Source organism: Gossypium arboreum, chromosome 4 (assembly GCF_025698485.1).
Source record: "Gossypium arboreum isolate Shixiya-1 chromosome 4, ASM2569848v2, whole genome shotgun sequence".
Taxonomy (NCBI): Eukaryota; Viridiplantae; Streptophyta; class Magnoliopsida; order Malvales; family Malvaceae; genus Gossypium; species Gossypium arboreum.
The window spans coordinates 3099431-3112190 of record NC_069073.1 but is presented as its reverse complement, the minus strand read 5'-3'; the positions used below and the strand labels follow the sequence as shown (position 1 = coordinate 3112190).

At 33.7% G+C, this 12760-nt stretch overlaps 1 protein-coding gene across 1 annotated transcript; it reads left to right on the top strand.

Moving 5' to 3' along the window:
• Positions 1 to 383: 383 nt before the first annotated feature.
• Positions 384 to 5776, top strand: LOC108458865 (putative disease resistance protein RGA1). The gene is made up of 3 exons (XM_017758263.2): positions 384 to 4751; positions 4895 to 4957; positions 5442 to 5776. The coding sequence occupies exon 1, from the start codon at positions 694 to 696 to the stop codon at positions 4729 to 4731; it is 4038 nt and encodes a 1345-aa protein (XP_017613752.1). The 5' UTR covers positions 384 to 693; the 3' UTR covers positions 4732 to 4751; positions 4895 to 4957; positions 5442 to 5776.
• The last annotated feature ends 6984 nt before the right edge of the window (positions 5777 to 12760 follow it).

The following is a 12760-nucleotide window of genomic DNA, read 5'->3' as shown; positions in this document are numbered from 1 at the left end:
GTGATTAAAATGAAAACAATTTTAACAACAATAACTAAAATGAAAATGGTTAATTAAAATTTTTATCTTTTAATGCCCAAAATGAAAACTTATGAAAGTTAAATAAGTAACTTACCTAAAAATTAATGTGAAAATGATCTATTTTTGTTAAGATAATGATCTTTTAAAACAAATTCTGTTGAAATAAGGTTGGGTTTTTAAATATATTTAGTTGGACAAGTCCACTCATTCAAAGAAATTTTTGAAGTACTTCCATTCTTTAATTAAATCAAATGTTAATATTTTTCAAAAAAGTTAAATAAATAGTTTTATTAAATAAGTTAAAAAGTAAATTTATGAGATTTAACATTTATAAGAAATAAAAGAATAACTTTTTTAACTTTGAAAATGTCCGATTACACGTTATCTTGCATTTAAAATGCATACAAAAAGGAACCTTGCCATGGACATTTGAATCGATTATTGGATTTCAAGCCATTGAAATTGGATCGCTTTAAGAAAAGGATCCGATGCCCAAATATTTGAAGTAAAGTATTCATCTTCATTTCATTTGTTCATTTGATTTCCTAGACTTGGTATCATCCTTTACACATGCAATCATCGTTGCTTTAATTTCCAGACTTACAAATTTGTTATCTTCTTTTCCCTTTCTAGTTCCTAACATTTCAAACCTTTCAGACTACGGACTCAAAGATGGCAGAAGCTTTTTTGGGTGCTGTTGTGAACGAAGCGGTGGCGAAAGTGATTCCAATTGCCGCTGAACAAATCAGCCTTGCATGGGGTTTCAAAAAACAGCTGAAAAAACTTGGTGAGACACTTGGAATGATCGAAGCTTTCTTGCAAGATGCAGAGGAAAAGCAAACAAAGAATACCTCAGTGAAGTTATGGTTAGAGAGGGTCGAAGATGTTGCTTATAAGGCTGTTGATGTCCTTGATGAGTTTGCTTATGAAATTCTCCGAAGGAAAGTGGAGATTCGGAACCAAATTCTGAGGAAGGTACTCGACTTCCTTTCATGTAACAATTCCATTTTATTTCGTCTCAAGATGGCTAATAAAATTAAGGACATCCTTACATCACTGGATGAACTTAACAACTTGGCCAGTCAATTTGGTCTCCAACAGAGAGCTATAGATCATATAACTCCAGTTACTGCATATGGAGGACCAAAGGTGGAGACAATCTCCTCCCGCGGTGACTCAAACATTGTCGGAAGGAAACATGATGTTTCAAAAGTAGTTAACCTGTTAGTCAATCCCAAAGATAAGCAGGTTGTCTCTGTTGTGCCTATAGTAGGTATGGCAGGTCTTGGCAAAACTACTTTAGCGAAGCTGGTTTATGATGATTTGAATGTGCAAAGGCGTTTTGTCAGATTCTGGGTGTGTGTCTCTGATCATTTCGATGTCAAGAGGATTTTAAAAGAGATGTTAGAGCATTTTACTGATGATCCGATCTCAATTCCTCAAAATAAGAATGCAATGGTTGAGAAACTCAAGCAGAAGATTGAAGGGGCCAAAGAAGGAAAGGATCAGATCAAGTATCTTCTTGTACTTGATGATGTATGGGATGTTACGGAATGGGAGGATCTAAAGCTTTGTCTGGAAGGAATCAGTACAAATGGCGGGAATGGAGTTATTGTGACAACACGCAAAGAAGATGTAGCATCAACAGTGCAAGCACGTTCGGATCAATGGCATCAACCAGAAAAACTACAAGACGAAGAATGTTGGTCCATAATTAAAGAACGTGCACTGAGAGACTCTCCAATATCTCACGGATTAGAGCCTATTGGAAAAGAAATTGCTAAGCAGTGTCAAGGTGTGCCATTAGTAGCTAACGTTATTGGAGGGTTAATGAGCAAAATTGAATTGAGTCCCCGCGCGTGGTTGGAAATTCAAAGAAGTGGTGTATGGGGTTCACCAGAAAGTGTGTTAAAAGTGGAACGTGTGTTAAAACTAAGTTTCGATTGCCTGTCTTCTCCATCTTTGAAGAAATGTTTTGCGTACTGTGCCATGTTTCCTAAAGATTATTGCTTTAAAAAAGAGGAATTGATCCAACTGTGGATGGCTGAAGGATTTCTTGGCACCTCTATGGCAATGGTGGATAATGGTAACAAATACTTGAATGAACTTTTATCAAATTCCTTATTCCAAAATGTTACGAGGGACACTTGCGGGAATATTCTCACACTCAAGATGCATGACTCAGTGCATGATTTATCTTTGTCTGTGTCAAAGTTTGATGCTTTGATTTTCCGAGAAAATTCCACTCCCATCACAAATGAGTGTTCTCATATTCGTCATCTCAATGTTGGATGTGATGGGGAATCATTGCCAAGAATGTTGACAATAGTTGCTCCGAAATTATTCTCGTTGTTTTCAGAGATTGATTTGTTCAAGAAGCTATCAAAAAGCTTCAAATTCAAAAGATTAAGAGTCCTAAAGTTGGTCGGTACTTCTTATATTTTTGAGTTTCCAGATTCCCTTGGAGAATTGAAGCACTTGAGGTATTTGGACATCTCAGGGACTCGTATCAGAGCACTGCCTAAGTCCTCAACAAAACTTTACCATCTCCAAACATTGAGGCTCTTGGGTTCAGTGATATTAACCTTTCCGGATGGATTGGAAAATTTGATAAGCTTGAAGCACTTGTATTTTGATACACAAGATGTTCAACCAGATAATATCGGAAACCTGACTTGTCTTCAAACATTACCCGTATTTTGTGTGGGTTTAGAAAGGGGACATTCAATTAAGGAGTTAGGATCCCTAAACGAACTCCGTGGAGAATTGGAGATACGCCGTTTACAGTGTGTTAGAAACAAACAAGAGGCTAATGGAGCAAATCTACACCTTAAAGAAAAATTATGCAAGTTGATATTTGATTTTAAATGGAGTAGTAGTTATAACAGTGAGGAAGTGATGGAAGGTCTCCAACCCCACTCAAAATTGCAAAGCTTAACTGTTAACGGTTATGGAGGCAACAGCTTTCCCTCATGGATGTTAAGACCTGTTGGTGATTCTGGTTTGTTTTTGCTTAACAATTTGTTGGAGCTGGAGTTGTTCCGTTGCCACAATTGTGAAAGTCTTCCACCTCTGGGCCAATTGCAGAATCTCCAGTTTCTTAATTTGAGAAATCTGCGGGAAGTGAAAGGCATGGGTAGTGAATTTTATTGCAACAAAGGCATTGATGATATGAATAAGGTGATCAAGGTGTTTCCTGCATTGAAAAAATTCACCATAAGCGGGATGGAAAGACTAGAAGAATGGACAGCAATGACGGCCACAAAGACAATCATGTTTCCTTGCTTGGAGGAGCTGAATATTTGGAGTTGTCCTAATTTAAGTTCAATTCCAGAGTTGAAAGGATTTTCCTCTCTTCAAAATCTATCAATTGAAAGCTGCGCTGAGTTGGAAGTTATTTCGATGACCGGGGGATGTTCATCTCTTGAAAAGCTTAGCATTCTTTTTTGCAAGAAATTAAGCAAGATTGGAGACGGATTATCTACCTCCACTTGTCTCAAAGAATTAGATCTATATGGTTGTCCTAATTTAAGTTCGATTCCAGAGTTGAAAGGATTTTCCTCTCTTCAAAATCTATCAATTGAAAGGTGCGCTGAGTTGGAAGTTTTTCCGATAACCGGGGGATGTTCATCTCTTGAAAAGCTTAACATTCACCTTTGCAAGAAATTAAGCAAGATTGGAGACGGATTATCTACCTCCACTTGTCTCAAAGAATTAGATCTATATGGTTGTCCTAATTTAAGTTCGATTCCAGAGTTGAAAGGATTTTCCTCTCTTCAAAATCTATCAATTGAAACGTGCAATGAGTTGGAAGTTCTTCCGATTACCGGAAGATGTTCATCTCTTGAAAAAGTTAACATTTCCAGTTGCAAAAAATTAAGCAAGATTGGAGACGGATTATCTACCTCCACTTATCTCAAATATTTACATCTATATGATTGTCCTAATTTAAAGCCCATTCCAAGTTTAGATGGACTCTCTTCTCTCACAGAATTAAAATTGGACAATGTAGGGGAAGGATGGAGTTGTCTCCTACCAAATATGTTTCGATCCAATACTTCCCTTCGCAGTCTAAGAATATTAAATTTGCCTGATCTGATACGGATTCCAGATGACAGCCTTGGTAGGCTTAATTGCTTGGGAGAATTAACCATTGGTGGTTTCTCAGAAGAGCTGCAAGAATTCCCATTTCTCAGTTCCATTCAATATCTCAGTGCCTCCCTTCGAGTTCTAAAGTTGATTGGTTGGGAAAAGCTAAAGAGTCTTCCCCCCCAACTTCAATTCCTCACTTCCCTTGAAGCTTTGACGATAAAAGAGTTTCAAGGAATAGAAGCCTTACCGAAGTGGTTGGGAAATCTCTCTTCTCTAAGGTTTCTAAATTTGAGTGGTTTTGAAAAGCTAAAGAGCCTTCCTCACCAACTTCAACTCCTCACTGCCCTTAAAGTTTTGATTATGTCGGGGTTTCATAAAATAGAAGCCTTGCCGGAGTGGTTGGGAAATCTCTCTTCTCTAACGCGCCTGCATATCGATTCATGCAATAAACTCATGTACCTGCCTTCTGTAGATGTTATGCGAAGCCTCTCCAAATTAAATGAAATTAGCATTGCAGATTGTCCTCAATTTGAGAGAAACTCTGAATGGTCCAAGATTTCCCACATTCCACAAATATATATTAATTATCGGAGGTTCGGGATTTACCTCATTCCGTAAAAATATATTAATTATCAGAGGTAAGTTCAATATCTTAAACCACAACTATGACTCTTTAGGCTTCTGATACAAAATGTACCATTTCTCTCTCAATCCTTCTTATAATTAGTATTCCTTTTCTATTTGGTTTAGTCTCACATAAAACTTTCTTTTAATTTTGCAGCATTTAGTTTGAGAATGGATACATTGAAGACTCTGTTTGCGAACTGAATGTATGGACAGAAAAGTAAGCATTTCTTTTGAGAAATTGGCCAATTCATCTCTACTCCAAAATATTTGAAACTGATGGCCGAATCATTTAATAGTTAAAGTTGTATAAACTCAATGCCAACATACATGTTAAAGTATCTTACCAAGGAATTATTTCATTCCTAGCATTGATTTCTCTGAAACTATTTGTTTAAAAGAGCTTTTTTTGTCTACTGAAGCACTGAATGTTTTCTGTTGTCAGTTAAAAGTTCAGGAAATGAAAATGTTCTGCATGTCTGTGATATCACAAAGCTGGGAATTGGTACCATAACTCCATTAAACATTCATTTAGTTTGGAACTACAAGTCTCATATATTGCTTTGTTAATCCTTTTTTTTTTTCTGCTATTTTATTGCTTCTAATTCAAGGACGATGAGATTCTCATGTTTTAACAAAACCAGTACTGCATGAATTATCCAGTATCCACTCATGAAATTTCTGATTTCTCTTTGGATGTGAAGGGAGATGCTGGTAGGGCTTGATTCAGAGTGAATTGTTCTCCTTTTCAACATTGAAACAGACAACGTTGGTTCACCAATGCAGTGTTGATCAACGGGTTTATCTGATGTCTGTCTGAGCTGATTTTTGGACAATTGCTAGTAGGCTCAAGGGTTTCAATTGTGCAAAGTTGGATTTTTCAATATTAGTCATATTTGGGTGATTCTCTCAACTTTTCTCTTTAGTTTGTTTGAGATTATTTGTTGATACGCTTGTTGAAGTTGTATGCTTTTTGTTGTGGTTTTGTACTATGATCGTGTAGTAAACCTTTGAATATAGTGAAGCTTTTAAGTGGACATTCAAGTCCCGTAGTTTTTACCCTTTACTTTAAAGGGGTTTTTCATGTAAAAAATTACGCGTCTCGTTTAATTGATTCTTTATAATTATTGTGTTTTATTTTGTGTTGATTTGGTGATATATTATGCTATTAAATTTTCGATAATTATTAATTGATATTTATTAAGAGTGAAAAGAAATACAGATTATACGTGTATACAATGTTGAATGTATTGGGTTTCATCCTGTCAATATTCAAAGATTGCCCCACATTCAAGATATCCATCTTCCTTGTCTGCATTTTTTGTTAGTTATATGAAGGAAAGATCCAATGGCCTCTCAAAAGTTTTTAATACAGCTACAGCTACTCTGAACTTGGGAGCAAAAGGTGCCCATATTAAAAACAGCACTAGTTTTACATTTGAAAATGGTCTACTACTTGTTACATACTAATTATTATCCCATATTACATTATCCATACATATATATATATATTATTAAATATATCATTTTCTTTGTAGATTGGTCTATATTAGAGGTACTCATGGGTCGGGTTTAAATATGATATTAACATACTTTATGCTTGTTTAAGTCTGGCTCGATCTGAAATACGAGCTTTAAATTTTGTCTAAAACTTTACAAAAATTAACCCAAGCCTATTTTAGGTCTATCAATATTATTTTTAATTTTTTAAAAATATTTATATAATAAAATTTTAATTTCTAATAATTTTATATATTTTTATTTATTGAAATTTTTATATAGTCATTTTAATATTATTTTAATGTTTACATTAGAATAGTATTATATATTTAGTATAGGTTTATTTTTTTAATATTTTAAATTATATAATATATAAAAGTTAACATAATATAAAATATTATAAACTTAAAATAGACCGGGTCAGGTCAGGCTCGGGCTTGAAGATTTAAGCCTGAGCTCGATCTATATTTTAAACGGATATAATTTTTTTGCCTAAGCCCATTTTTCGAGCTTAATACTTTTTTCCAAATCATTCCAAATTTTGGGTAGACTTTCGAACCTAAACGAGTAGCCCGACTTATGAACAGATCTAGTTTATAATAAAATATTCTTACTATATCTTTCAGGGGTCATAATCTTTTAAGCTAATCTATCTATGGATATAATTTATATTTCCAAAATAATTTATAATCTAATTGAATTCACTTAATCAATTATTTATTTCATGGGTCCGGCAACGAATTTTGCAGCAAAATGTTGCACATCCAAAAAAAATTTCAATAGAAAAATGCAACAAAATAGCGACTACAAGGTAAAAAAAAATCAACGGTAGACATTCGACTTAGTAGCAAGATCATCATTAAGTAGTTCTTAGACAGAGATCGGAAGTTTTTCAAACAAGTACAAGTTGTTATAGTTTAAGTTGGCAAATTTAGTCATATGATCGATAATTTTATTGTGTTTTCTAATAATATATCGAATTCACATTTTCTCCATTTGTGGTCGACATCTTACTATTTACAACACCTCTAATTAAAAGTATTTAAACTAGCAAAGTATTATCACATTTCTACTATTTCCAGTTACTATTTTTGCTATTTTGGTTTTACGTTTTCTTTTTTTAAAATACTTTAGTTCAACTTTCAAAATTTAGTGAATTTGCTTTTCTTTAGATAGAAAAGTTGACCAAAGTTTTTAATGAATAGTTTACATAGTCATCACGTGCTCTTTATTATTGACACTAATAATTATTTTTAAAATTTTATGAACTTTTATTATTTTTATTTATAAATTTAAATTACTATAAAAGATTAATAAACTGACATGCGAATTATCATAACACTGCCCTTAAAATTTTAACAACCCAAACAAATAATTTGATTAGATTTTTAAGGTTGAGAGTGAAAGTGGTACAAAAATAATAAAAAGAAGGTGACAAAAAGGTAAAGCATGGCCATCAAATTCCATACTTCAATAAATGCTTTTTCATCTGAGTCAAATTCCTTCAGTATCTGTTTTACATACATCTATCCGTGTGTCATCTTCTAAGCTCAGCTTAATACTTGTTCAAAATGCATCACAGAATACATATTCAACCTTAGCCTTCTTTACTTACTTTTAAACCATTTGTCACAAATACCCATTCTATAACTATGAAGGGGAAGGCTGGTATATTCAAGCCATAAGTGTTTTTGGCTTCAACTGAACCAACCACTATTAGTGAAGCTATGCAACAACTTGAATGTAAGACGTTGTTAAGCTTAAGCTTGAAGCCTTAATCAACAATGGCATTTGGACTTTACAGCAGCTTCCATCAAATAAAAAGCACGTGAGATGTAAGTAGTTGTTTCGGATTAAAAAGAATCCAGATGGCACTATTACACCATATAAAACTTGTCTAATTGCTCCAAGGTATTCATAAGAAGCTAGCTATGACTTTCATGAAAGATGTTGTGAGATGGCCAACCATGCAATGACGAACACATGTGACTGGACAGTACATGGCGGACAGTCTAACAGCGAGCACATCTGGTGAACTGTCCAAATGCGAATATCTTGGCTGTGTCCTTTGGTGAACCTTTATGTAGATTTTGTAGCTTCAAGTTTTTCATTTTCAATTGTAGTCATATTTGGGTGATACTCCAACAGTGAGAACATCTAACGAACTATCCAAGTGTGAAACTCTTGGCAGATAGTCCTTTGGCGAACTGCCTTGTGGACTGTCAATATGCGAACTATCATGTGGAGCCACTAAGAGACCCAAGGGAGCCATGGTCCTCCTTAAAATAGTAGATTTTTAATTTAGGCCCTTTTATACCTTATAAAATTTTAAATTAATAACGGTAAAATTACACTTCGACCCCTAAAATGATAAAAATTTAATTTAACCTTTTAAAATTATAAACATATAAACTATTAAAATGATGAAATTACATATTTACTATCGTAAAAATATAAATTTAATTTTTCCCCAAAAAGAATTTTCTGGCTCCACCAATGTTGCGGACTGTCAATATGCGACAAGCTTGGAGGACTGTCCAAGCGAGAACATACTTGCGGACACATGTCTTGCGGATTGAAGACATGCGAAGTGTATCTCTGGAATATGCTTGGGGATCATGAAGCTGCAAAGTGATTGGCAGTGGACTCATGCGAGTGGTGCATTGCGCAAATGATTGACTTCTCATTTGAATAGATGTTTAGATGCTAATCTTGTCATGTTAACCTTGCGTACAAGTTATGTTTTCCAGTTTTTTAGGAGATTAAGCATTTTTAGTAGAGTGTGAGAAAATGAATCTTGTTATAAATAATAATGTTTTTCTTATTGAAATTATTATGAAAAATATTAGCAGATTGTTTACTGCTATCATACTTGTTTCTTCTCTACTTTCCTTTCTTTCTTAGTTCATATCTCCAACAAAACATTTAGCCCAGTTGTTAAGTTCAATGTCGTTTGCAGGGTTCTAGCAGTAGCGGTGAAGAATGGATGGCCACTCAGACAAATTGATGCTAATAATGCTTTTCTAAATGCCAAATTTTCTGAAACAGACACAAATATTCAAAGTTGGTGGAGTTGGCTGTAAAGAAAGTGTTTCCAAGCTAAATAAGGCATTCTATGCGCTTAGATAAGCCCCACGAGCACGGTTTGATACATTGAAGCAGTCCTTTATTGAGAAGTTAGATTTTACAGCTTCAAAAGGTAGACTCATCACTTTTTATTGTACGGTGTAATGCTACATCTAAGGTGATTATGATGATTTATGTCGATGACATAGTATTAACAGGGAATTCAAGTAATGTGATAGATGAAGTCGTGACCAAACTCAATTAAGAGTTCTCTTTGAAGGAAATTGGTGACTAAACTTCTTGCTTAGCATTGAAGTTCAACAATTGAGTCATGGTCTTTTTCTTAGTCAACAGAAATACATTTTGGAGCTACTTGATATGACATCAATGCTTCATGCTACACCTACACCAACCTCAATGGTAAGTTTGTCAAAGCTTACTTCATTTGATGGACAACTTTTAACTAGCTTTCAAAAATATCGAAGCATTATAGGAGCACTACAATATATATGCATTGCACACTGAAATATTTCATATGCTGTAAATAAGTTAAGTCGATATGAATGCACCATTTGACTCTATTGCAACCTCAATTCATTAATTGGTTGAACTTTCTAAGGTGAATGGAAGTGTTTGATTGTAGTGATCACTTAAGTTGCACTACAAAAACCATGTAAAGAAAAAAAAATACAGATTTATTTATGCAATTCAATTTCCCTACGTCTGTTGAACCTAGCTCAGTGAGTAACTCTACTATCTTTAACTCACGATACAACACTTGAATCACATTTTATCACTCTCTAAGTATAGAGACCTCACCCTTGTATCTAAAGACTAAAATACTCCCATCTGAATCCCCCCTAAGAATTTAGATAGGAAAAATGACCAATGTAAACTTCAATTGCATTCACACAATAAGTTCCCCTTTGAACAAATAAAGTGCTCTCGATATACTCTCATACAAAACTTAAACAAGTTAAAGTTTTTAGACTTATTGACATGCTAGAGATTGATTACAATGCAACATGTTAAAAATAGCAAAAATAATAATGTCCAATACAACGTGATATGAGGAGATTCATTCTTCAAGGGAATCTTTAATGCAACCCCGAATGATTCTCCATAATCAAAAAGTTGTATATTTCAATCCGATCCAATCCAATCTTCATTAGGCAATGGATTAATTTTCAAAGTCAGGCTTTCATATCTTTAAAATATCAACATAATTAATAGTTTAAAGATTTTGTTTCAATAACTTGCTAACATCTAATATAGTAAGTTTACTACTTTGTCACAGGGATGATAGTAGTGACCACTATCGAGTGCCACTTAGATGACACCAAAATTTACCTCAATAGAATCACATTGGAAAACAAAATTGTTCATATGCTTAAAATGGTACATAAACTATGAATTTTCTTATAAAAGGGGAGGATCAACTACACTAATATCCTATGTTGATGTTGATTGGGCTTCATCCTTGGAGGATTGAAGATCGAGATCTAGATATTGTATATATGTGCGAATGAATTTGGTTGCACGATCATGATCAATTTTTGAAGCAAAATATTGAAGCTTGAAGAGTGCATTATCAACTAAATTTTGTGTCTCAAATAGAAGCTAATGATTGAAGAAAAGAGTTGATAAATGATAAAACTAATATATTTTAATCACATTCTTAATGCATTTTTGGATAATTATGTATGCAAATTGATGAATTTGATGCTCCTAATCCTTTTAATTCATGTTCTTATACTTGGGTGAGCATTTAGGAGCAAAATGAGCGAAAACTGGGGAAAAAGAGTTAGGAGCCACACGGGCTGGGCACACACCCATGTGCCAGCTCGTGTCGATTTCGCACCTTACTTCCCAAACATGTGGAAAAAAAAAATTTTTAGGCTTTCTGAGCATTCTAAAGTCTATAAATACCAAATAGAAGAAGAGATAAGAGGGCAATCGAAGAAGATAAAAAAAAACTCTCGAAGAACACCATCAGAGCCAACTCGAAAAAGGATCTCCATCAAGATTGAAGATCTCCTTTTAATTTCTTTCGAAGTTTTCATGAGTTTCTTTAAGTCTTGTGGTTATTCTGACTTTGAGATGTTTTCATTAAGGATTATAAACTAATTCCCTAGATACCTAGGAAGATGAAATCTCAGACGAATTCTATTATTTGATTTCTGATTTATATGATAAATACTTGATTCTTGTTCTCAATTATGTGAGCTTATTTATTGTTTTAGTATTTTAGAGATACTAACTCATGTGTAATGTGCTTAATTCAGTGGAAGAAAAGTCCCTGATTAGGATTAAAGTCAAATCTAATAGGGGAATTCATAAATCGAGTTAATGCGACGATAAAGTTTTAATTAGAAAGAGATTTCAATTAATTAACCTAGAGTCGATAGAGTTTTAATTAGAAAGAGATTTTAATTAATTAACCTAGAGTTAGTTGTTCTTACTCACGAAAGAGATATTAACATAATTTAGGAATTTCTACGTGTAACATCCCGAAATAAGGCCTAAACGGAACAGTGGTTGCGAAACCACAAATTTGAGGTAGAAAAATTTATTTTATTATTATTCTGAGGTTCATGATATGATTGCATGATTGTGTGAAAATTTCGTGATGAAATTCTATGCATAAAGTGCTTAAGTTGAGGTTAGGGACTAAATCGAATAATTTGAAAAACTTGCATTCTAGAAGTTTTTAGTATGAAATTGCTTTGGAATATTAATTAGGAGGGTTTAAATAACAATTTGACCAATTTTAAGTTCATGGAAAAAAATTAGGATATGGAAGGAAATTTTTTTAAAGTTTAGTAAGGAGGGGCAATTTGGTCATTTGGATATTAAATGAATTAAAAAGTGAAAAATAACACAAACTTTGTTATCATCTTCTTTAGTTGCTGCCGAATTTATGCTCTCTCCATAGCTATGGTTTCTTCAATTTTCAAGCTCCATAATCAAGAAAAATGAAATTCGAGAGTAAATTGGAGAAAAGAAAAAGTAAAGGACTAAATTGTAAAGTTTAGTCACATTTTGTATCGAGGTAAGTTTACAGTAAATAAATGCAATATTCTTTTATTTTACATTATTATTGTCAATTTCCAGTATTTATATACTTATTTTCTTTGAATATTTAAAGTCGAATTAAAGGCGAAGTGACAAAGAAAAAGCATTAGGAAGCCCCATTTGAACCTTAGGAATGTTAGGATATTGGGGTTGACAGGACAGGACAGGACAGAAGTGAGCCATGTCAGTCCATATCAGATATATGGCTTTGGAGATAGGAATGAGCCATGTAAGCCCATATTAGATATATATATATATATATGGCATTGGAGACAGGAATAATTCATGTAAGTCCATGTCGAAGACATGGCATTGGTAGGATATTGATAGATAGGAATGACCCTAGTATCCTTAGTATTCCGAGTGATTCAACGGGTCATTG